Below are 19,984 nucleotides of genomic sequence, written 5' to 3' on the forward strand. Positions count from 1 at the left end.
ATGAGCATAAACTTCTTCTGAGCCCGACCGACCAGGAAAGGCCTAACAATTTCATTCCCAATTAACCGAACGACCAAGGAGAAGATATGTTATGTAATTTTGATAATGACACTTTGACGTTATTATTGTATTAATATGCCCTTTGAGCGGACAATCCCTCATACTACTTAAGCTCTTACGCCTAGAAGGCTCTCTATGATGTTTTGTTCTCGACTCACGCTACGAACTTCTTTCAAGGTTGTGCCTGCGAGGCGAACTCCTCTCCTCCTGCTCAATCTTGATATATTTCTTCAGGTGACCCACTCTAATAAACTCTTTTATCTTGTCATATAGGATGGTGTACTCCTACGTTGTATGTCCCATATTCTTGTGAAATAGACAATGTTTATTGCTATCAACATTTCAAGGAGTAGGCTTCTTCTAAGGAGGAGACAAGACACTCAAAGCTTCTTTGAGGATCCTTGCCCATGTTGCATTGAGAGGAATATACTAATAAAAGCATGGCCCTTTGGTTGGCTCCTTGGAGTGGGTATCATACCCTTTCCTAACCGGACAAGGCTTTTTGTCTCATATGTCTCTGAAAGTCCTGAATCTCTTCCACCTGCATGAACTGAACGACTTCCTACCTCAGTTCGTCTGTGTTCTCTATTGGCCTCATGCAAAGGTTATCATCAAAAGGTCTATGTCGTAAGGTCATCATCATGTGATGCATGGTCACCTTATGACTAAGGTTTTGGATATGCCTTGTCACCTTTCCAAATCATTCCATGAACACTTGGAATGATTCCTCCTTCTCTTGTCTAACTTTCACTAAGACAATGGATGTTAAGTGATATGGTCAACTTGTTATAAATTGTGCGGTGACAAAGTTATCAATAGAATTGAGTGGAAAGGAATTAAACTAGGCCAACACTTCTCCCCCTTCAGCATGATGAAGAAGAATATACACTATATGAGATCATTCAAGGTGTAGAATGCCATTTGGTTCATGAACATTCTCATATGTTTGTCAAGATCAATAAAGTCGTCATACTTCTAAAAAACTGACAAGATCCACATGTCCGACAAGGGAGTCTCCGTTATTTTACTTTTTTACTTTGACATATATAATTGCTTTTAAAAAGTAAGTATATATTTATAATTAAATATATTCCCATATATCTACTATATTTTTACACTTTTTATATGATAAATTAGAATTTGAGCAATATTTGAGCAATGCATCAAAAGTTATAGTTATTGTAAAAGTTCCATTCAATTTTTCTTATGGTTAAATATAAGTGCTACTTTTTTCCTCCCCAAATTTAATAGTCATATCCAATGTCTAAATTCTATTAAACTTGTCTTCAACTAAACCATCATGAAATAACATACTATCTAAAATATAGGACAATACTATCACCAAATAGTCAATCAAGATGTTTGATAAAAAAAAAATAATAATATAGGAATCTGCTAAATACTGTTAGGATTTGGCAGACAGGTTGACTCCTGGATGGAGGTCAGAGCAAATAGATATTATTAAAGTCAATAAGCGAACAACCTAATCCCACTGAATCTCTCTGTAAAAAGTCCACTCAGAAGGATTCAATGTAGTTTTGCCATCAGCAGCAACCAGATCATATGGTGAGTCTTCTGCAAATTCAGTGGACAAAGATTTCCAGTGGAGGCATGGCTCCCAGTCAGCCTCCTTAAGCACGTTCAGTATCTCTTTCACCACTATTTTGCTTCCCTCCGCTGCTAAATGGATACCATCACTGCAAAATTCATTGAAGATGACAACAATTATGGATATTTTTTAGGTAAACTAGTCTATTTACAGCATTCTCATTCACAAGTTCTTTAATATATTTCACAAGAGATCAGAACAAGCAACGATTTCAAGCATAAGGAGATAAAAAGAAGAATCGCATGAACTTTGGTTTTAGCACGGGTCTGACTTTATTGTTAACTCTATTTTAGATTTTTCTAAAACTAAATATGGAGTGCATATAAATTATTCCATGTGGTCCTTAGAATGTTTGGTTTACATCACTTTGGCCCCTGACTCCCTGAGAGATATGTGCATCAATTTAGTGCCTCAGGTCGTGGAAATTAAGACAGAAATCATCCTTCTATGCACAAAAGGCAGGATTTAGGGACTAATTTGATGTCATTTTTCTTTTAATGAGTATCTAAATTGATGTCAATTTATTTAGAGGACATGTAATCTCCAACTTTCCATAACTACATTAATATCTCTTATTTATTAAGATCAAAAGCCAATTCAATGTCATATTAATCTTTCAAGCATCAATGGTTTAAATTTTATGGACATAAAAGCCCAGTGAATTGAAGATAAATGCGAGTTCAAATTAACAGAAAGATAGCATCAGTCAACATGCCTTTAAGATGGAAGATTTCAGGAATGATCTTGAAAAGAAAGCAAGATGCCGGGAAAGAGCAACTAATGGATTTGGGTACTAAACAATTAGATTTCTATATGACACCATTCTGAAATCTCATAATATTTTAGAAAAATAAAAGATAAGTCGTAGAGGTAATGAAACTTACGTAAAACAAGCATTCCTCCAGTCATCTCTCTTCTGTAATGCATTAAAAAGATCAACAACTTTGACATCCAGTTCCTTGCATAGCTTAATACAAGCTTCTGAATAGCTTTGGCACAATTCATTCGTTCTTACCAGCTCACTAAGAACTCCACTGATTAAGAAATGGAAATAAAAAGATAACATTGGAAACTTTATAATTATCTGAATAAGTAAACTACAGAATTGAAAATGTGAAAGAAAAAATATCTTCAGGCTACCTAGTGTTTCCACGCACTTTTTCCTCATTGACAGGAGGACAACTGAGAACGATGATCCGTGTCCTTTCAGAAAGACCCTGACAGTCAAGATTCTCACATTAAATTACAAGTAATAGTTTCAGTTCCAAAAACGCATTTATGATCATCACTGTAGGCAAAAAAATCATGCTTAAGATCTATTTTTCTTCAGTATAGAAGTTACAATCTGCTGCATTCCTTTATAACTGCAAATCATTTTTCAGATTTTTCAAAGATATCCTTTTTCTTTTAGTTGTTTTCTCTTTTCATCTTTACCCGATTCATTTGACCTGGTAATATGTGGAAAAGACTATGAAATAGAACAATAAGCAGCCCATTTGAAAGGGTGGCCATTATTATCCACAGACTATATTTTTTTGGCACCTCTTCGTCTTAATTCTGCAACCGCGTTCTCAAGCAAACTAAATTTCATAACTGAATACGAATGCATAGTTGATTTATGTTAATTTTATGTTATGAGAAACATTGGAGAAACAGCTTTAGAAAACCAAGAATAGGAAAGATAAAAAACAATGTGATGATGGCTGGTTTTCTGCATTACATTTTGTTTGTCAACAAAAGGTCCTTCGATATATCAATTTATTTCCTAAACCTTCACATTTTAAAAAAATTGGTGTAGCCTACATATTGAGAAAATCAAGATTGTAGAGCTCTGTGTTTTGAAGTGAGCATATCAGTTTCTATTGAAAGGCAGTGTGCACTTATGAAAAAAGAACCAAATGATTAATATAGCTGCAGAAGTACCTGAATATGAATCAGAATCTTTCTCATGTTTTCAATATACTCGTGAAGAGGAACATGAGGGCCTAGGCCAGAAAAATGAGGGCCCATGGAATCATTACCTCCAAAATAAACTATCACAAGAGAAGGCTGGGTTGCAGCATCCTGGAAAGTCCCACAAATCAAATTATATAACGTAGGAAGGATAATAGGCTACATCAAAGGAATTATTCAAGAATGAATTGAGAGAGCATAAAGTTAGCAACATATCCCATATGGAAATCACATTAAGAACCAGAAAAGGATCATGCATTATTTCAAGAAACTGTGTTCTTTGACCCATACGCCATTTTAGACTAAAGCATAAGGCAATCAAACATCAGATAAAGTGAAGAATAGCTACACGATATGCCTAATTTTGATTGAGTTCTGTCACGTGAATGGTTTCTTTTTAGGTACAATACCTTTGGGAAAACTTGATCCAGCACTTGGAGGGCACGTCGAGAGTTCCATCCGTAGTATCCTCGCAACAATATGTCAGCCTACACAAAAGAATAAAATTGTATCATCATAGTCTAAAAATGACCATTCTCAATAGTTCATTAGTGAAGGAAAAACAAAGAAAAGGTTCTTGATATGGACACACTCCCACAGAAGAGAGTGTATACTTATATCTCCTCTTTACACACACTTATGAAATATAAATGCCTGGATACAGTCTTTGCACAGGCTTTCTACTTGTAACCATCCAGAGCGTCGTTTAGGAGGCCCTTAAAAGGGTAAGATACAAAAATTTGAATACATGACTAGGACAAAGACAGTCGTAACCACAACGGAAGCCAACCAAAATGATTTCATTCGGCTCAATTTTGATAAACTTTTAATAAGCACGTCTAAGAAAAGAAACGAAACGAAAAACTATAAATCAATCTTCTCACACAAGTTATCATCAACTTATGGACCTCAACAATCTTGGATGGTGTTGGACCTTTTCATGAGCTAATTTTTGGAAGTTTGTTTTAACAAACAGAGCTGGTAGGTTCATTTTACTGCATTACTTCATCTTATTTTCTTCTCCTATAAGTTCACGTAAAGAAAGTTGCCCGAATTGCCTCTAACAAAATGAGGGAATACTTAGCAACGTTCAATGATGGCAATACTTAGAAGTCAATAGTGGTGCCACACTTGAATCAACAAGAATTTATGTACTGAAGTAAATTCATTCCAATTCACTTCTTTGTTTGGAATATTATACTCAATTAATGAGATAAAAAAGTCAAAGATAAGTGACTCGACTGGAATCCTTTGGAGCAAATGACATGAACATTAGAAAAAAGACACAAATTTAACCCCTCAATCTCGTTTGCAAAAGGATTATTTTTAATGTTACTTTTCATTGTTGAGGGATTAAACAGTTCAATTCCTGCTGCAGTTGCGGTTTGTATTATAGGAAATTGCAAAGAGATAAAGCTTAAAAGAGTTGAGGCCAAAAACCTTAAAAGAGTTGAGGCCAAAATTTCAGAGGCGGGATTTTCATTAAAACCTTGCCTCCCGTGAAGAATTTATAGAGGAATCAGATCATGTATATGCGGTCAGAATATGCACAAGAATGCAATAGCGTTTTAAAATGAAGAATTGGTAACCGCCTCTCCACAGAAAAGTGAAAAAAAAAAGTAGCACTAAGCTCGTTGAGAGAACGACGTGACATTACATATACGATATCAAAGATGTGATGGAAGGATGCATGTGATGATGATGGAGTTGTAATGTGGAGCAACAATGGAAGAAAGCAGCGCTGAGAGGTAAAAGAAAAGACAACAAATGAATGCAGTTGAAGGAAGGTGTACCTTACGAGCGTAGATGTCAGAAAGATGGGCGCCCCAACCGCCATGGCCGAAACTAAGCTGAACGATGGAGGATCCGAAAAGAACAAACTGAGGTCTGGCAGGTGCAACCATGTCTGTGAGGTTCAGATTAAGAATGAGAGAAAATAAAAAAATAGAATGGAAGGATATAAAATATGAGAAGTCGGGTATAGAAGAGAGGAGTGAGTGTTTGCACCTGTACAAGAGTACAGGGTCAAGGAAGACTTTTTATTTGTCATATCCTCGACCCAACAAATCAAAGGTTGTTTGGTTATGGTTATAAATGGTTTTGTCATTTTTCATAAAAAAAAAAAAAATCTATATAATAAAAGTATATTAATGATAATTTTTTAGGATCGTAACAAGCCCACCTATTTAATTTCGGTCCAATATTTACCTACTGCAAACCAATTGAATTAGATTGTGAATTAAAAACAGGTTAAATTATAAAATTTATAATTCAATTTAATCCGGCATTTGGCGGGTTAGTCGTTTGTTTCTTTTTTTTTTTACAAAAATCTAATATCACATGAAAAATTAACTAATTTTTTTTTATTTTTTTATATCAAAATAGATTGATGAATTTAAAACTAAAAGAATAATTGTATGAGTTATTTCAAATCTTGATTAACTTATATTAATTAAGACTAATATCTCTGACAAAAAAATATTATTGACTCGAATTTTACGAGTTAGTAATTTATCAACTAAGTATTGACTATGACTTATGATAAGATGGTTTATGCAATCAAATTTATAATTTAAAAACAAAAATAAAAATATATAAAATAAAAAAATTATATGTAAATACTTCTATGTTTCAAATTGATAGATGGTAAAAGGATGGAACTATAGAAGTGTAAGAGAAAGGAATACTTTTGAAACTTAAAAATAACCATTAATGAATTGGTGTAAATATTATATATATATATATATATATATATATATATATATATATATATATATATATATAGTTATAGTTATAGTTATAGTTATAGTTATTATAATATCACAAAAAAAAACATATTTTTAATGTAAGCTACTTATGTTTAATCCATTACTTTAATAATAATGTTTTAAATCTTTACATCCCATTTATTAATTATTTTTCCAACTTTAAATTTGAATTTCTTTAATATTTTTTATAAATGTATTATATTTTATGATGAATTTTACAAAGAAAGTTATGAAACTTTATAATATATATTTATCATTATTTTTAGTATTACTTATATTGATTATAGATCTAAAGATTCTCACCAAATGGAAGTAATAAAATGGTATGAAGATATTGAGTTTGAATATTGGATACACCAAACGAAATGAGGAGTGTAAAATCTTTAAGAAAAGAAATACATAGGGCACATTATTTTATAACCATTGATGAATGAATAGCATCCACTGCTCACAAATTTTGAAGTTTTCTATAAAAATGATTCGTAGGTTAGGTGGGGAAGTTAGGAATGAATGAATGAATGGTTAATAAAAGAGACATGGAAAGGATGTGAGTAGGTTATCCTTTATGGCTACCATAATGACATCTCATATCTACAAAATATGTTATAGATACGCAATGCTACATCTCATAACCTTCTCTATTATCACTAGTCATCTAAATCCAAAACTCCATTATTTTTTCTTTTTTTAGTAATTCTAAATTAGTTAAATTAAAATTAGATTTAAATAAAATTAGTTATTTAAAAATAAATTTGATTTCATTTATCCATAATAGTAAACATTTATTAATAATTTAAGTTTATAGACGGATGATTGACGATAAAAAAAATCATCAATAAAATTATAGTCTATAAATTTCACAGATTGTGAAATTCATCAATAACTACTGATGACATCAAATGAAATTAATCATCAAATATATTATTGACATGTATTTTTATTTATAACAATTTTTTATTTACCGATAAATTTTACTAACAACTTAGTTATCATCAAAAGTATTTATTGATGATTTAAATTTTAAAAGTTTTAGAAGAAAATTCATTAATAAACTTGTTTTATAACCCCAAAATGTTAGGTATTATATATGTTTTTTTATCTAATGTCCTTGTAACACTTTTAAAAAAAATATTTCCCCATTTATTTTGCTTAAGCCTTGGGAAGTGTTTGTTATTATAATGTTGAGTTTTTTTTATGATCAAATAATGTTGGTTAGGAATTATAAAGTAGTTTATTGGAAAAATTAGAAAAAAAGGTACGAAATAGATCATGAGTTTAATTTCTTTTATTTAAAAAAAAAAAATCAAATAATGTTGTTTGAATTTTGCTAACTTCCTTCCACCCAAGTACAAAGGAATATACGTCACGAGTGAGTTAATAAAACATATATGTATGACTACACTTTTTATACTGAATATTTGAATAGCAAGCAAGCGTCTACATTCCAACCTTCTAGCAAAGATGTTGAAGAAAGTGTCTTTAAAATGTTAGACATCAAGCCCAAAAGATATTTTTAAGAGGAATTAATAAATTTTGTATATAATGTGTACTATAGTAAATGAACCAATGGATCAAGTCAAAAGACTCAAACGAGATTCTTTGATACTCAAGGTTGATTTTGAGAAAACTTGAATAAATAAATTAAATAATTTTTTTATATACTGGAAAAAATAGATTTATGTTTAAAATAACTTCTTCTTCTTTTTATAAAGGACAATCTCTAGTTTAACTCACCATTCAGAGTAACGTAGAGAAAACAAATATAATATTAGCCATAAGCATTGGATCAGCAACGTCATTAATCTAATATAATCTAAATTTAATATTTCAAAATTTATATCTAACTATTTAATTTATTGGGTCAGTGATATGTGAATTGTTTAATAACAAGTTAATTTGAGCAAATTATTCAGATCGAGGGTTTATATTAAGTTAATATAAAAAAATGTTTTTAAATAAATGCAATAAACACAATGAATATTAAAAAAAAGTTAAATATTTTTATTTATCAACTTTAAGTAAAAATTAATTAAAAGATAAGTTAAAACAATTTTTTTTTATCTTGACTTTAGTTACCATTTAACTCTTTACTTTTATTTTTCTTTCTATTAATTATTTACATGTGATTTAAACCAATTTATCTTTTTAAGGACAACTAGTCACATCCCTTTCATATCTTTTATAGTACTGACATTCATTCATTTCACATTATATTTTTAGAAAAACTGATTGTATGTGACCAATTGCTATTCTTCAATCCTTATAAAATAAGCTCTCTCATTAACTCTCCCATTTTATTTGTCGTTTTTGTAAGCTCTATTTCAATAACTGGGAATTAATTATAAATGTAGATGGTTATCATAAATTTACACATATATATTTTACATAATTTATTATATTAATAACATTGTATCAAAATTAATAAAGTACAGCGTAAAATTAATTAAAACATATTAAAACAACTAAAAGATAAAGCTAGAAAGCTTAATTTAAATTGTTAATTTTTCCTTTAAAATTAATTATTTCAACCAATTTTTTATTTTTCTTTACCATGTTTTTTTCATGTTATTTATTAAAAAATTATTCACAGGTCCCACAAATTACAGAAAACATTTGACAAATTAACATGAACACTCTATATTTTAAAGATTATGACGTAACACAAGATCTTGGTAATTAAATTGTTACCGGAAAGGTAGGTGAGACATTTATATAACATCATAATTAGCTCTGTCAGTCTTCAATTGTCAACTATGGCGGCTTAAACAACCAATAAGGTCTTTTAACAAGTATACAATTTAATTTTTTAAAACAAGTATTAACAATTATAAATTATTATATATAATGAAATTATTAAAATTTCTAAACATTTAGATCATGTAGTATTTTTGTAATTTAAATATACAGTAACTCATTTAAAATTATTTGTTAAAGTCAGGTTTTTGTAAATATTAATCATTCCATTTAAAAACAATTATTAATACAATTTTAGTAACAATTATCCAAAAATTTTAGTCATTGTGTCTTTTTAATATTGTATTAATCATTCTAAATTATATTAGATTATTGAAAAGAAGATAAAAAAATTAAAAAAATAAAATTAAGTAAATATTTTAAAAACATCACAGGTAGTATATATAGTAAATGAAGTAATACAAACTTATTGTATTTTAATATTAATATAATTATTATTGTTGATGATGATTATTACTGTTAATGTATCTGAAATTTCTCATATTAGTAAACACTAAACGGAGGCAGATATGTTTTTATATAAGTTAGTTTTTCTTATTGGCAGTTAAAAGTAGGTTTTATATATAGTCCATTTTCACAGGTAGGGATTAGAAAATCCAGAGGTATAACAGCTAAAAGAATCGTGGAAGGTGACAGAAATAGAGAAAGCAACTGGATTTCTGAGATTCCAGAAAGAACGTAAACCCTAACATCAAACATGACATGTCTGTGCTTCAATTCATCCCCTTATCATTGGCTGATTGATCTATGTTGCCCACAAAGGTGTCTATAACTTTCTCTGCAAAGAGACTTCAAAGGAAAAGCCATTATATCATCACAATCACCAACATTTTATTCAAAGCTTGATTTACTTGTTAAAAGAAAGCAGCTATGATTGATCCAGGAACCGAAGATCAATACTTAAAACGACGCGTTACTACAGGATGTTACGACGTAGATATTTCAAATGCCAACGACATATGGAGAAGTGAAACCGTCCTGTTCTTTTACCTTCCTACCTTGGCTGCCCAAGTTGCTTTCATGTTGTTATCCACTCGTTTTTTGTACTACATCCTCAAACCCTTAAACCAACCACGTCTTGTTTCTGAGATTTTGGCAAGTGCATAATCTATTCCTCAGTTTGTTTCTTTCTATCATGCATCCATACTACATATACACATACAGGCATGATTACAAATAAAACAAAATTTAGATAGCATTCATTTTACCTGATAATACACGTATAATAAAGGTTTGACTTAAATGAACGATTACAAACATGATTGAGAATTCTAGTTAGAGAAAAACATCTAGAGATATGTATTTCCTGGATGAAGGAAAAAACCCTAGATACAGTTAAATAGAAGTTGTTTGTAATTTTTCCAATCAGAATTGTAGTTTTATTTTGATAATCATGAAAAGGTTTGTATGAAATGATTATATTATAATTATCACGATGAAACTTTACAGAAATTTCATGTAAATTTTGTCCTAAGTAAATTCAGAAGAACGTTTTACACTGATTAATTTGTGGGCAACTATTTTTAACAGATGGGTATTCTGATAAGTCCAGAACTATTTGGATCATCAGCTTTATCTGAGGTTCTCACCCCTTTGAAGTCAATCCTAACAACTGAAACAATATCATACGTGGGACTCATTTACACTGTCTTCCTGGCTGGTTTGGACATGAATATTGACACAATCCTACGAGGAAGAAAGAAGGCCACAAGCATTGCCATTGCTGGAGTTTTGATTCCAATGCTGTGTGGGGGTATCATATATGCTTTGGCTCTAAAAATGTACAAGGGACCTCCGGAGTATTGGGCAAATTACGACACGCCAAAGGCTTATATGTTTTGGACCTTAATTTTGAGTGTCACAGGTTTTCCTATGGTTAGTCACATTCTTGCAGATCTCAAGCTCCTCTACACGGGACTTGGCAGAGTGACCTTAACAACAGCCATGATCAGTGACTTCTATAATTGGGTCATGTTTGCAATGTTAGTTCCATTTGCCATAAACGGTGGAAGTGCCATCTACGCCGTGGTGAGCACTATAGTTTATGTGCTTTTCTGCTTCGTTGTTATTCGTCCTTATTTGGTGGAGATAATAGTGCGCAAAACCAATCAGAATGAGTGGAACAATAATGAGTTGTTAATTGTGGTGATGGGAGCATATGCTTCTGCAGCGGTCACGGATCTGCTAGGGACACACCCTGTTGTTGGGGCTCTGGTTTATGGAATCATGATACCTCGTGGTAAATTTACCCACTTGCTCATAGAGAAGTCAGAGGATTTTGGAGTTGTTTATCTGGCTCCATTGTTCTTTGGTAGCTGTGGCATAAGGCTCAGAGCAATATATGTCATAAAAACTCAGGGTTTGGGCCTGGTGCTGTTCATTTTGCTCCTCTCAATCCTTCCGAAGATTTTAAGCACTGTAATAGCCACTCAGTTTTATGGTATGCCTGTTCTTGATGGTGTGTCTATTGGACTGCTAATGAACACCAAAGGCATCCTACCAATATTAATGCTCAACAGTGCCTGGGACAAACAGGTATCGAGTAATTTCATTCTAAATTGTTTGCTTTTATGGATGGACATGAATATGGAAAACAAAATACTGCAGTATGACAAAAACACTCATTAATTAATCAAAGTTACTGAGTCAACCCATTTAGAATTATTGTATTATACTCCATTTTTACTCAGTTATAGTTCCTTTGTTACACAATCATATATAGTTGATAAATGACCATTATTTTTGTTTTGCTATTAGATTTTGAGTGTGGAGTCCTTCTCAATTTTGACAATAGCTGTTCTAGTAATGACCATGATGGTGCCTCTTATCATCAATGCTATATACAAGCCAAGAAAGCTATACAAACAAAATAAACTTAAGACCCTACAAAACTTAAAGGCCGAAGCAGAGCTGCGTATATTAGCTTGTGTCCACAACCCTCGGCAAGCCACAGGAATGATCAACATCCTTGAAGCATGCCACTCAACAAAACTCCCCCCTCTACGTGTGTTTGCACTTCAGCTTGTTGAACTAACTGGACACACCGCTTCCCTTTTTGTTTCCCATGCCAATCAGCACAACCAACAGCAAAGCGGTGGTGAACAAGCCCTCACCAAAGCACAGCAAGACTTGGAGAGCATCACAAATATTTTTCAAACATACGCAGCAATAAATGAGAACAGTAAAGTGGAGACCATTGCAGCTGCATCCTCCTATTCAACCATTCACGAGGACATATACAACTTGTCACAGGAGAAACAAGCCAACCTGATTCTCCTTCCTTACCACAAGCAATCAAACATAGAGGGCATTCTAGAGACAGCCAACACTGCATTCCAAGAAATAAACCGCAATGTGATGAGAGATGCACCATGCACTGTGGGAATCTTTGTTGACCGTGGACTTGCCTCATTGTTCAAAGTGAACTTGCGTGTGGTTATGGTTTTTATCGGTGGTCCTGATGATCGTGAAGCCTTGGCTGTTGCATGGAGGATGTCAAAGCATCAAGGGGTGCAACTTTCTGTGGTGAGGATCCTTATGTTTGGTGAAGCTGCTGAGATTGATGTTATATCACACGTTGAGAATCATGGACTATTATCTGTGGTAGTAGACAGTGAGAAGCAAAGGGAGTTGGATGATGAGTATGTGAGTGCATTCAGACTGCAAGCAGTGAGCAATGAGGATTCTATAAAGTATTCAGAAAAAGAAGTTCGAAGTCGTGATGATATTCCTGAGGTGCTCCATGAGGTTGACCAAATTGGTTATGATTTGTATATTTTAGGAGAAGGGGGAGGTAGGAACTGTTTGATATTGACGGAGTTGATGAAATGGACAGATTGTCCGGAACTTGGTGTCATAGGGGACATTGTGGCATCCAATAACTTTGGTTCAAGCTCTTCACTGCTTATTATACAGCAATATGGGTTTGGGGGAATGGTGTTTGAGAACGGTAATACCACACAGAAGCCTAATGAAGTAGTACCATCAAACATTGAAGATGGGCCAGTTTTTGTGGAGGTAGAATGGCATCAATAATGGTTGTTTATTGGAATGTCACTTGCTTGGGTATGGCTTAGGCGATAAACAACTGTTTGTAAGGCTGAGTCGTTTGTTTGAGTTAGGTGAAGAATTAGGAGAATTGGTGACTATGGAAGTAAAGTCAATTTTCAAACATGTAATCTTCATGTCAATCTTTTTTTCCGACAAGATATAGGAGAAGCAATTCTAATAATAAAAAACATCTTTATTTTCAAACGTGTTATCTTCATGTCAATCTTTATTTGTATATTACTACTGTTTTTCATGTAACACTAGAAAGAAAGCATGTAGAATAGCCATCCGAATAGACCCGAAAACAACCATTGAAACTGATGTGAACAGTCATCTATATATTTCACAGTTTCCCCATACATTAATGGGAGTCTACAACAACATTCTGCGTCGCCCACATGAATACAGTAAAGGCTACAGACAAACACAAGAATGACTTCCTCCTTTACTTTCACCCTCTTTAACCTATAAAGTGCATGTTTTTGAGATTTCAAACGAAGAAAACCAAACAAGTACTAAAACCATTCGTCAATCCGCGCTCAAACATAAGCTACATATTGTGAGGGAATTTGTGACCTCGGACACAAAAAATATAAGAGCTTATTTTCCAAAAGAATAAAATGTAGCAAATAATGAGGCAGATTAGTTCTTCTAAAATGGTTGGTTAGACCAAGACAAAGCCTTTCTTAGTTGTAAAAGCCACAAGGCCACCTGCATCCCCCAGAGTCGTACTTCTAGCAAAATCTTATCCAATTTAACGTTTAACCATGTTAAAAGTGATTTGCTTTTCAACATCTTTGCTTCAATGACAGCCTCCGAAGAAACCTTTCCAATGATAAAAAAAGTCTCCAAAGATGATCCCTGTAACTGATCATGATACCCAAAAAGAAAAAAAAAATTATTATACACAAACACATCAAATAGGTGTATTGCTTCAATTGTTATTTCTACTTGTATGCCCGGACTGGATATTTTACAATTAGACACAAGCTACATTTGTTTGAAGAGTATTCATCAATCAATCACATGGCACGCAATGTAATAAATGGAAAACACAGTTGTATTTACCAGAGAATTATTGACCGCTCGTAAACAATCATTTGTCTTTAGCATTAGCAGAATCACACGCGGTAATCGTCTTAAAAGCTCAGAGATTTGATGGAAATATTGAGATGCGTACATCTGCAAAACAATTAGGAGAGTCATTTTTTAGCTTCTTTTCCTTCAAGGGCATGCCAAGCAAGGAAATTTGACCATGCAAAACCCTACACCCTAAATACAGACTAACTTTTTATACTTAGTAAAAAGTGAACAACGTTGTAGTTGACCAATTTTTTAAAACAAGTGCTTAAACTGCAGATCACAGGATTCAGGATACAAAAAACAGAAGAATTAAGAATTTTACCTATTTCGGTAAGAAAACCAGCATGAACTTGATTATTACTTATTGTTATTAGAATAGAAGTAAAGTGCAAGTATTATAATTCCAAAAAAAAAAAAAGAACCTGAGACTGAAACAGAAACTCTTGCGAAAATTTTGCCTTAAATTATATCTTTACCTGCAATTCTAATCGTTCACTCTCATTTCCCTGTATAACTAAATGATCCATAGATGGGTCCACAACTCTATTCCACGGCCTCATCGTTAGAACTCCAGCAAAGAGTGCATATAAATCCTCCCCAGCTCCCAACTTTGCACTATATTCTTTGATTGCATTAGCATCAGCAAATACCAACCCCTTCCATAGTGAAGCATAGTTAGTTCTTGTTTGGAAGTCAAGCTCTTTATAGAGTCCATGGTCTAAAAGGATCAATTGTGGTTTTCTCCTGCCTATATGAGAAATAAATATCCAAATTAAAAAAATAAAGAAAAACTCATTGCATGAAACCAGCAATGCAGCTTTGTAAAAATCAAACAAGAAGTTGGAGCCAGAGGTGAGCAAACAAACCAAAACATTAATGGAACAGAACAAGCGTATAGATATTTATGGAAAGAGTAGATATCTGCATTTGGATGCTTGATAATGTAAAGCATGCAAAACATTATGGTATATGCAAATTGAAATTGCATATTTATTAACTTGGAAATCAGAAATGGTACTTCAATACTTTTGTTAACAATTGAAAGAAACAACCATTTTTCAGAATAGTATCATTATCAAATTGATAATCATACATTTACACATCATATCAACTTTCAATTTTAATCTACAAAGACAGCATGGGATGGTATTAATCCTTCTGCAGTCACATTAACGTCCTAAATATCTCTGAAAATAACAGTGGAGAACTATTATTGCAGCCTGCTCGATGATATTTTATTAGTCTAGTCTTCAAATAACTTTTTTTAATGCCAACCATAGCTATTTATTTTTCCTTGGAAACTAAAAAAGAGCCCCAAATCAATCAAAGGATTTGCCAATGCCACCATAATTCTAGAAAACAGACGTGAATTGTTCATCCCATATTAAATGAGTACTTGAAACTTTCTCTTGGAAAAGCCAAATTTAGTTGGTGCAAGCTTTTGCCCACAAAATCCAAATGTTAAGGGTGACACCATCTCATACTTGAGAAATTTATAGATTATTTTTAAATTAGAAAAACAGTAGCCTAAATGATTTTTTAGAAAAAAAAAAAAAAAAAAACTAAACCTAATTCCGGGCAATAACTGATAGAACATAGTTATAGATTGGCGAGGAAGGTGAAGGGAAGGAATAATTACCCCAAATGCTAGCTTTACTGGAAGGCAATGGGCGCACCAACAAGTTAGCAGCATGAGGATCACAATGCACAAACCCATGCTTGAACATCATTTCAGCAAAAGTTTGACTAACCTGCAAAATGTTGATCAGATTTTTCTAAATTACTTAATAAATGAAAGGGAGCCTTGGCGTAACAGTTGAAGTTATCACATGTGACCAAGAAGTCACAGGTTTGAGTTGAGAATATTGAAAATACAAAGAAAAGACTGTCTACTATACAGTTTAAACCCACACAGAGATCGGGCAATCCTATGTGCAGGAGCTTTATGAGTTTGTGGTACTATGGTGCCCTTAGTTTTGCTTATAAGCCACATATGGAATGGAACTAATTGCATGAGGCAACCAAAATGCTCATCATTAACTCCCTCAACTTCATTGACATATGTTGCCGTATCAAAGATATCTCAACGCATACAATGAAGTTATAAAACAACCTACACACTATCAACACCTATTGTTGATCACTGTACAAGTGACTATAATGAAGCCCATAAACATGAACTTACCAATGTTGAAAGTTCATGCAAGTTGATCCCAAGTTTCTGAATGGTTTTTACATCATTTACATAAGCACCGTCCATGAATTCCATTGTCAGCAGCTTCGAGGTACTCAGGTTCCAATATACTTTTGGTGCATATACATAATTTGCAATATGAGGAGACAATTTGTGGAAGTTACCCAGACACCTCTCACTGTTCTTTGCCTCAGTTAAAAAATCTAATTCCTGCAGTAATAATGTTAGGAAAGTAAACAGAAAACAGGGAAAACATGAAGAAAATAAAACAATATCTAATAATGATGAATGAAAAACATAAAATTCCAAAATCCAACATATCTCAAAGCAAATTTTACGAAACAAATATAAATCATGCTAGAACATCTTATCTCGTAGCCATAACAATTGAGGTATGGTTATACATGTGTCTCGAAATAATCTTAGGCAAGCAAAATACTGTGAATGTCATGTCGTGAATGAATAAAATATAATAAGGTTAACAAGATAAGTAAATACATTTTAGACAACATCTACAGAAAAACAGATCAAGGCTTTAATGCAATGTAATGGAACCAAATGAATTTATAAATGAAATTCAAATATTTGATCTCACCTCCGGCCTCAAAAGACAATAGAGAAATTCAATTGAAACTAACAGAAACTGAATATAAGATTTAATCCTAACTTGAAACCTATCAAATATGAAACATACCGGAGGATTATCAAGCTTAAATCCACAACATTTTAAACAACCTTTTCCAAACCAAAGAAAGAAGTAACATTTTACCCTACAATATTTATTTTTTTAGGGGGAAGGTAAGCATGAAACCTTGGACTTTTCCAAACCTAGGTTTTCTTTGACCCCTGTGGTTTATTTGTTAAACAATTTACATATTGGTTTGTTAAAAGGAAAATAATGACTTTGCTTATTAATATGATCATAATATAACTGAACTCAACATGTATTAAGGTTCCTGACAAATTTTGGTTAAATGATTTTAACTATACATTAACTTTATTCCAACACTAAAGGAGTACATCACCATAATAAACAACGAAATCAATCTTGAAAGTTAAACCAGTCCACTAAACATAATCCACTAAATAAGCATGGATATATTTTTAGGCATACATATTGCTTCAGAGTTAAATAGTAACTCGCCTTGGGCAAACTTTCGCTAATCTCATCAATCAACCACCTGTGGACAGAAGTAAACAGAACATTACTAAAAGATCAGTACATAGGAACCTATAGAAACTGGGGACATAAAAACTATATCTATAGAGACAACGTAGACCATTCATTTTTCCAATAATTAAATGCACTCGTCCATCAAATGGCTTTTAAAACTTCCCACAATAATGATGATGGTAAATTTCACTGCCAATAGCATCAAAGCTGTACCTATAATCAAAACTGGGAAAAAATCTGTGTAATGTGTTTACAACCAATTCCACAGTGGCATGATCAGCAGCTGCTGTATCAGTCATGTGAGTATGCTGAACCTGAACGTTCATTGATAGATGCAAATAAGAAAAAAAAATTAAAATAAAGCATTAAGACTGACATAGAATCAAACTGATCCAAAATGCTCTTTGCACACATATAACAAAATATTAGCAATAAGCAAAACCTTGACAGCAACTTTTTGTCCATCATGCATGCGAGCTACATGAACTTGTGCAAGGGAAGCACTTGCTATTGGAACCGGATCAAACTCAGAAAATATCTACATTAAAAAGAAAAACTCATTCACCGCAATAGACAAAATCAATCACCAAAGAAACTAATTAAACAAAAACAATGTTTTTATCTATTAGGAATGAAACAAATAATATATACTTTATCTGGAGTATCACCAAGCTCTTTCTTGAATACGTTGCATACTTGCTCATAGGAAGAAACTGGACATTTATTTAGCATAGATTCCCTCATTGTCTGAACATATTCCTGAGGAACTAAATATTCCTGTAAGTAAATAAATAATCAAACAAATCATCATTCCCTAATGTGCAATAGATGGACAACAACAGAAATTAAAGAAGTCGATGGTCTTTGTATCTATTTTTCTCTTCAAAATCAATAGGAGGGGAAATCAAATCATACCAATTGCCCAAGATGTTGCCCAAGCTTTATATAAACCCCTCCATTCTTAAAACAAAGGTCTTGAAGCTTTTGTGCTGACCTGAGGTGAACTTCATGCTTGATTCTCTCCCTCTCAATACTCCCTTCCGGCAGTCCCCACAGTGAATATTCATAATCTTCAAATAAAATAAAATCATAACCAGCTTTAGTAATACAAGATTCATTTTCAAGTTAAAAATATGTTTACTATCCCACACACACAACACAATCACACAAATCATAATTGAGTGAATCACCACTTTGTCCTTGAAATTGAACGGACTGTTACATTAATGTATAAAATTTAAGAAAATTCAAACTAGTCTCTAAAATGATCAATTGTTTCATCAAAGTCTCGAAATTTAGCAGCTTATTATTATTTAATCTCAGAACATATATAATAATATTATATCTTAAGCGATACATTTTTTGAATTTTTTATTAATTTGATTGTAGGAATGCAGTTTGGTTAGTTTTGGAGACTGCTTTGAGAGCGCGGTAAAATTTGACAAGCTAGAAGGATAGTTTACTCAAAAATCCATAATTCAGTAAAGAATCGGACATAAATCTAACTATCGAACCATTTTAGCCTAAACTGTAAACGTACTTAAGTTTCCAACAAGTTCAATTGTCTTAACAACTGATCAGTAATCACGCTTTAGTAATCGATTTCATGAGGCGGAAAATTGAATTGAAAAAGCAGAAAAAAGACAAAAGGAAGATTGAATAAGCGTTCATAGAAAGTTCTCGAGAACAAAGGAGGTTAAATTAGATCGAAAGTACCGAAAGCAATGTTAGCAGCCGTGACCGCGTCGCGGAAGAGGCGATGTGGGACGGTGGCGCAAAGCTTGAGAGCCGTCTCGGGGTCGTCGGAAGTGGCAATGAGCGCCGTGGTGACTCCGCCGCCAACGGCGGAGGCAACCAGAGAGAACTTGGCACCTGCGCGCCATAACCAGGCCATGTTTGTTCGGGGGACTAATATGCCAACGGCATCCCTAATGTATCAAAGTGTAACGTGAATAAACATGGGTATTACCGTAATAAGCCAAAATACGATTTAATCTATGTGTTTTATATTGTTTGGTTTTTATTCTACATCTATAACTATTAATATTTAACTGTTAATAAAGGGATTGTTTTAGAATTGTTTTTGTAATTGATAAATAATCGATTTTTGTGTATACATTTCTTCATTTATGTTGTTGTTATCAATATAAACTGTCTTATTAATTATTTTATCTTTTAGATTTTATAACTAATTTTTATAATTATTTTTTAAAAGTATATTTTTATAAATTTAATAAATTTTTATCATAAGTTAAAATAAATCCTTCAATTTCATATTTATAAATTAAATTACAATTTGCTCTAATTTATTAATTTTAATATTTATTTAATACTCTCTG

General features: G+C 32.6%; 3 protein-coding genes across 5 annotated transcripts; 1 reads left to right on the forward strand and 2 right to left on the reverse strand.

Annotated features, from left to right (window-relative positions):
* Positions 1 to 1,294: 1,294 nt before the first annotated feature.
* On the reverse strand, positions 1,295 to 5,657 carry LOC106757298 (GDSL esterase/lipase CPRD49-like). The gene is made up of 7 exons (XM_014639937.2): positions 5,630 to 5,657; positions 5,416 to 5,528; positions 4,033 to 4,110; positions 3,593 to 3,733; positions 2,810 to 2,886; positions 2,554 to 2,703; positions 1,295 to 1,757 (listed from the first exon to the last, which is right to left on the reverse strand). The coding sequence occupies exons 2-7, from the start codon at positions 5,524 to 5,526 to the stop codon at positions 1,544 to 1,546; spliced, it is 771 nt and encodes a 256-aa protein (XP_014495423.1). The 5' UTR covers positions 5,527 to 5,528; positions 5,630 to 5,657; the 3' UTR covers positions 1,295 to 1,543.
* A 4,097-nt stretch (positions 5,658 to 9,754) lies between these two features.
* LOC106757052 (cation/H(+) antiporter 15-like) lies at positions 9,755 to 13,406 on the forward strand. 2 transcript variants are annotated; one of them, XM_014639632.2, is made up of 3 exons: positions 9,755 to 10,239; positions 10,675 to 11,679; positions 11,902 to 13,406. In XM_014639632.2, the coding sequence occupies exons 1-3, from the start codon at positions 10,015 to 10,017 to the stop codon at positions 13,177 to 13,179; spliced, it is 2,508 nt and encodes an 835-aa protein (XP_014495118.1). In that variant the 5' UTR covers positions 9,755 to 10,014; the 3' UTR covers positions 13,180 to 13,406. The 2 variants fall into 2 exon arrangements, with proteins under 2 accessions (XP_014495118.1, XP_022635219.1); XM_022779498.1 differs by having other exon boundaries at positions 10,095 to 10,187.
* Positions 13,407 to 13,505: 99 nt separating this feature from the next.
* On the reverse strand, positions 13,506 to 19,581 carry LOC106757081 (putative ABC1 protein At2g40090). Of its 2 annotated transcripts, none has more exons than XM_022779499.1 (11): positions 19,362 to 19,581; positions 18,561 to 18,715; positions 18,297 to 18,404; positions 18,088 to 18,183; positions 17,859 to 17,959; positions 17,616 to 17,652; positions 16,463 to 16,681; positions 15,917 to 16,028; positions 14,754 to 15,025; positions 14,263 to 14,376; positions 13,506 to 14,061 (listed from the first exon to the last, which is right to left on the reverse strand). In XM_022779499.1, the coding sequence occupies exons 1-11, from the start codon at positions 19,537 to 19,539 to the stop codon at positions 13,846 to 13,848; spliced, it is 1,608 nt and encodes a 535-aa protein (XP_022635220.1). In that variant the 5' UTR covers positions 19,540 to 19,581; the 3' UTR covers positions 13,506 to 13,845. The 2 variants fall into 2 exon arrangements, with proteins under 2 accessions (XP_022635220.1, XP_014495151.1); XM_014639665.2 differs by having other exon boundaries at positions 18,297 to 18,422; positions 19,362 to 19,580.
* Between the last annotated feature and the right edge of the window lie 403 nt (positions 19,582 to 19,984).

This window comes from Vigna radiata, chromosome 3 (assembly GCF_000741045.1).
Source record: "Vigna radiata var. radiata cultivar VC1973A chromosome 3, Vradiata_ver6, whole genome shotgun sequence".
Taxonomy (NCBI): domain Eukaryota; kingdom Viridiplantae; phylum Streptophyta; class Magnoliopsida; order Fabales; family Fabaceae; genus Vigna; species Vigna radiata.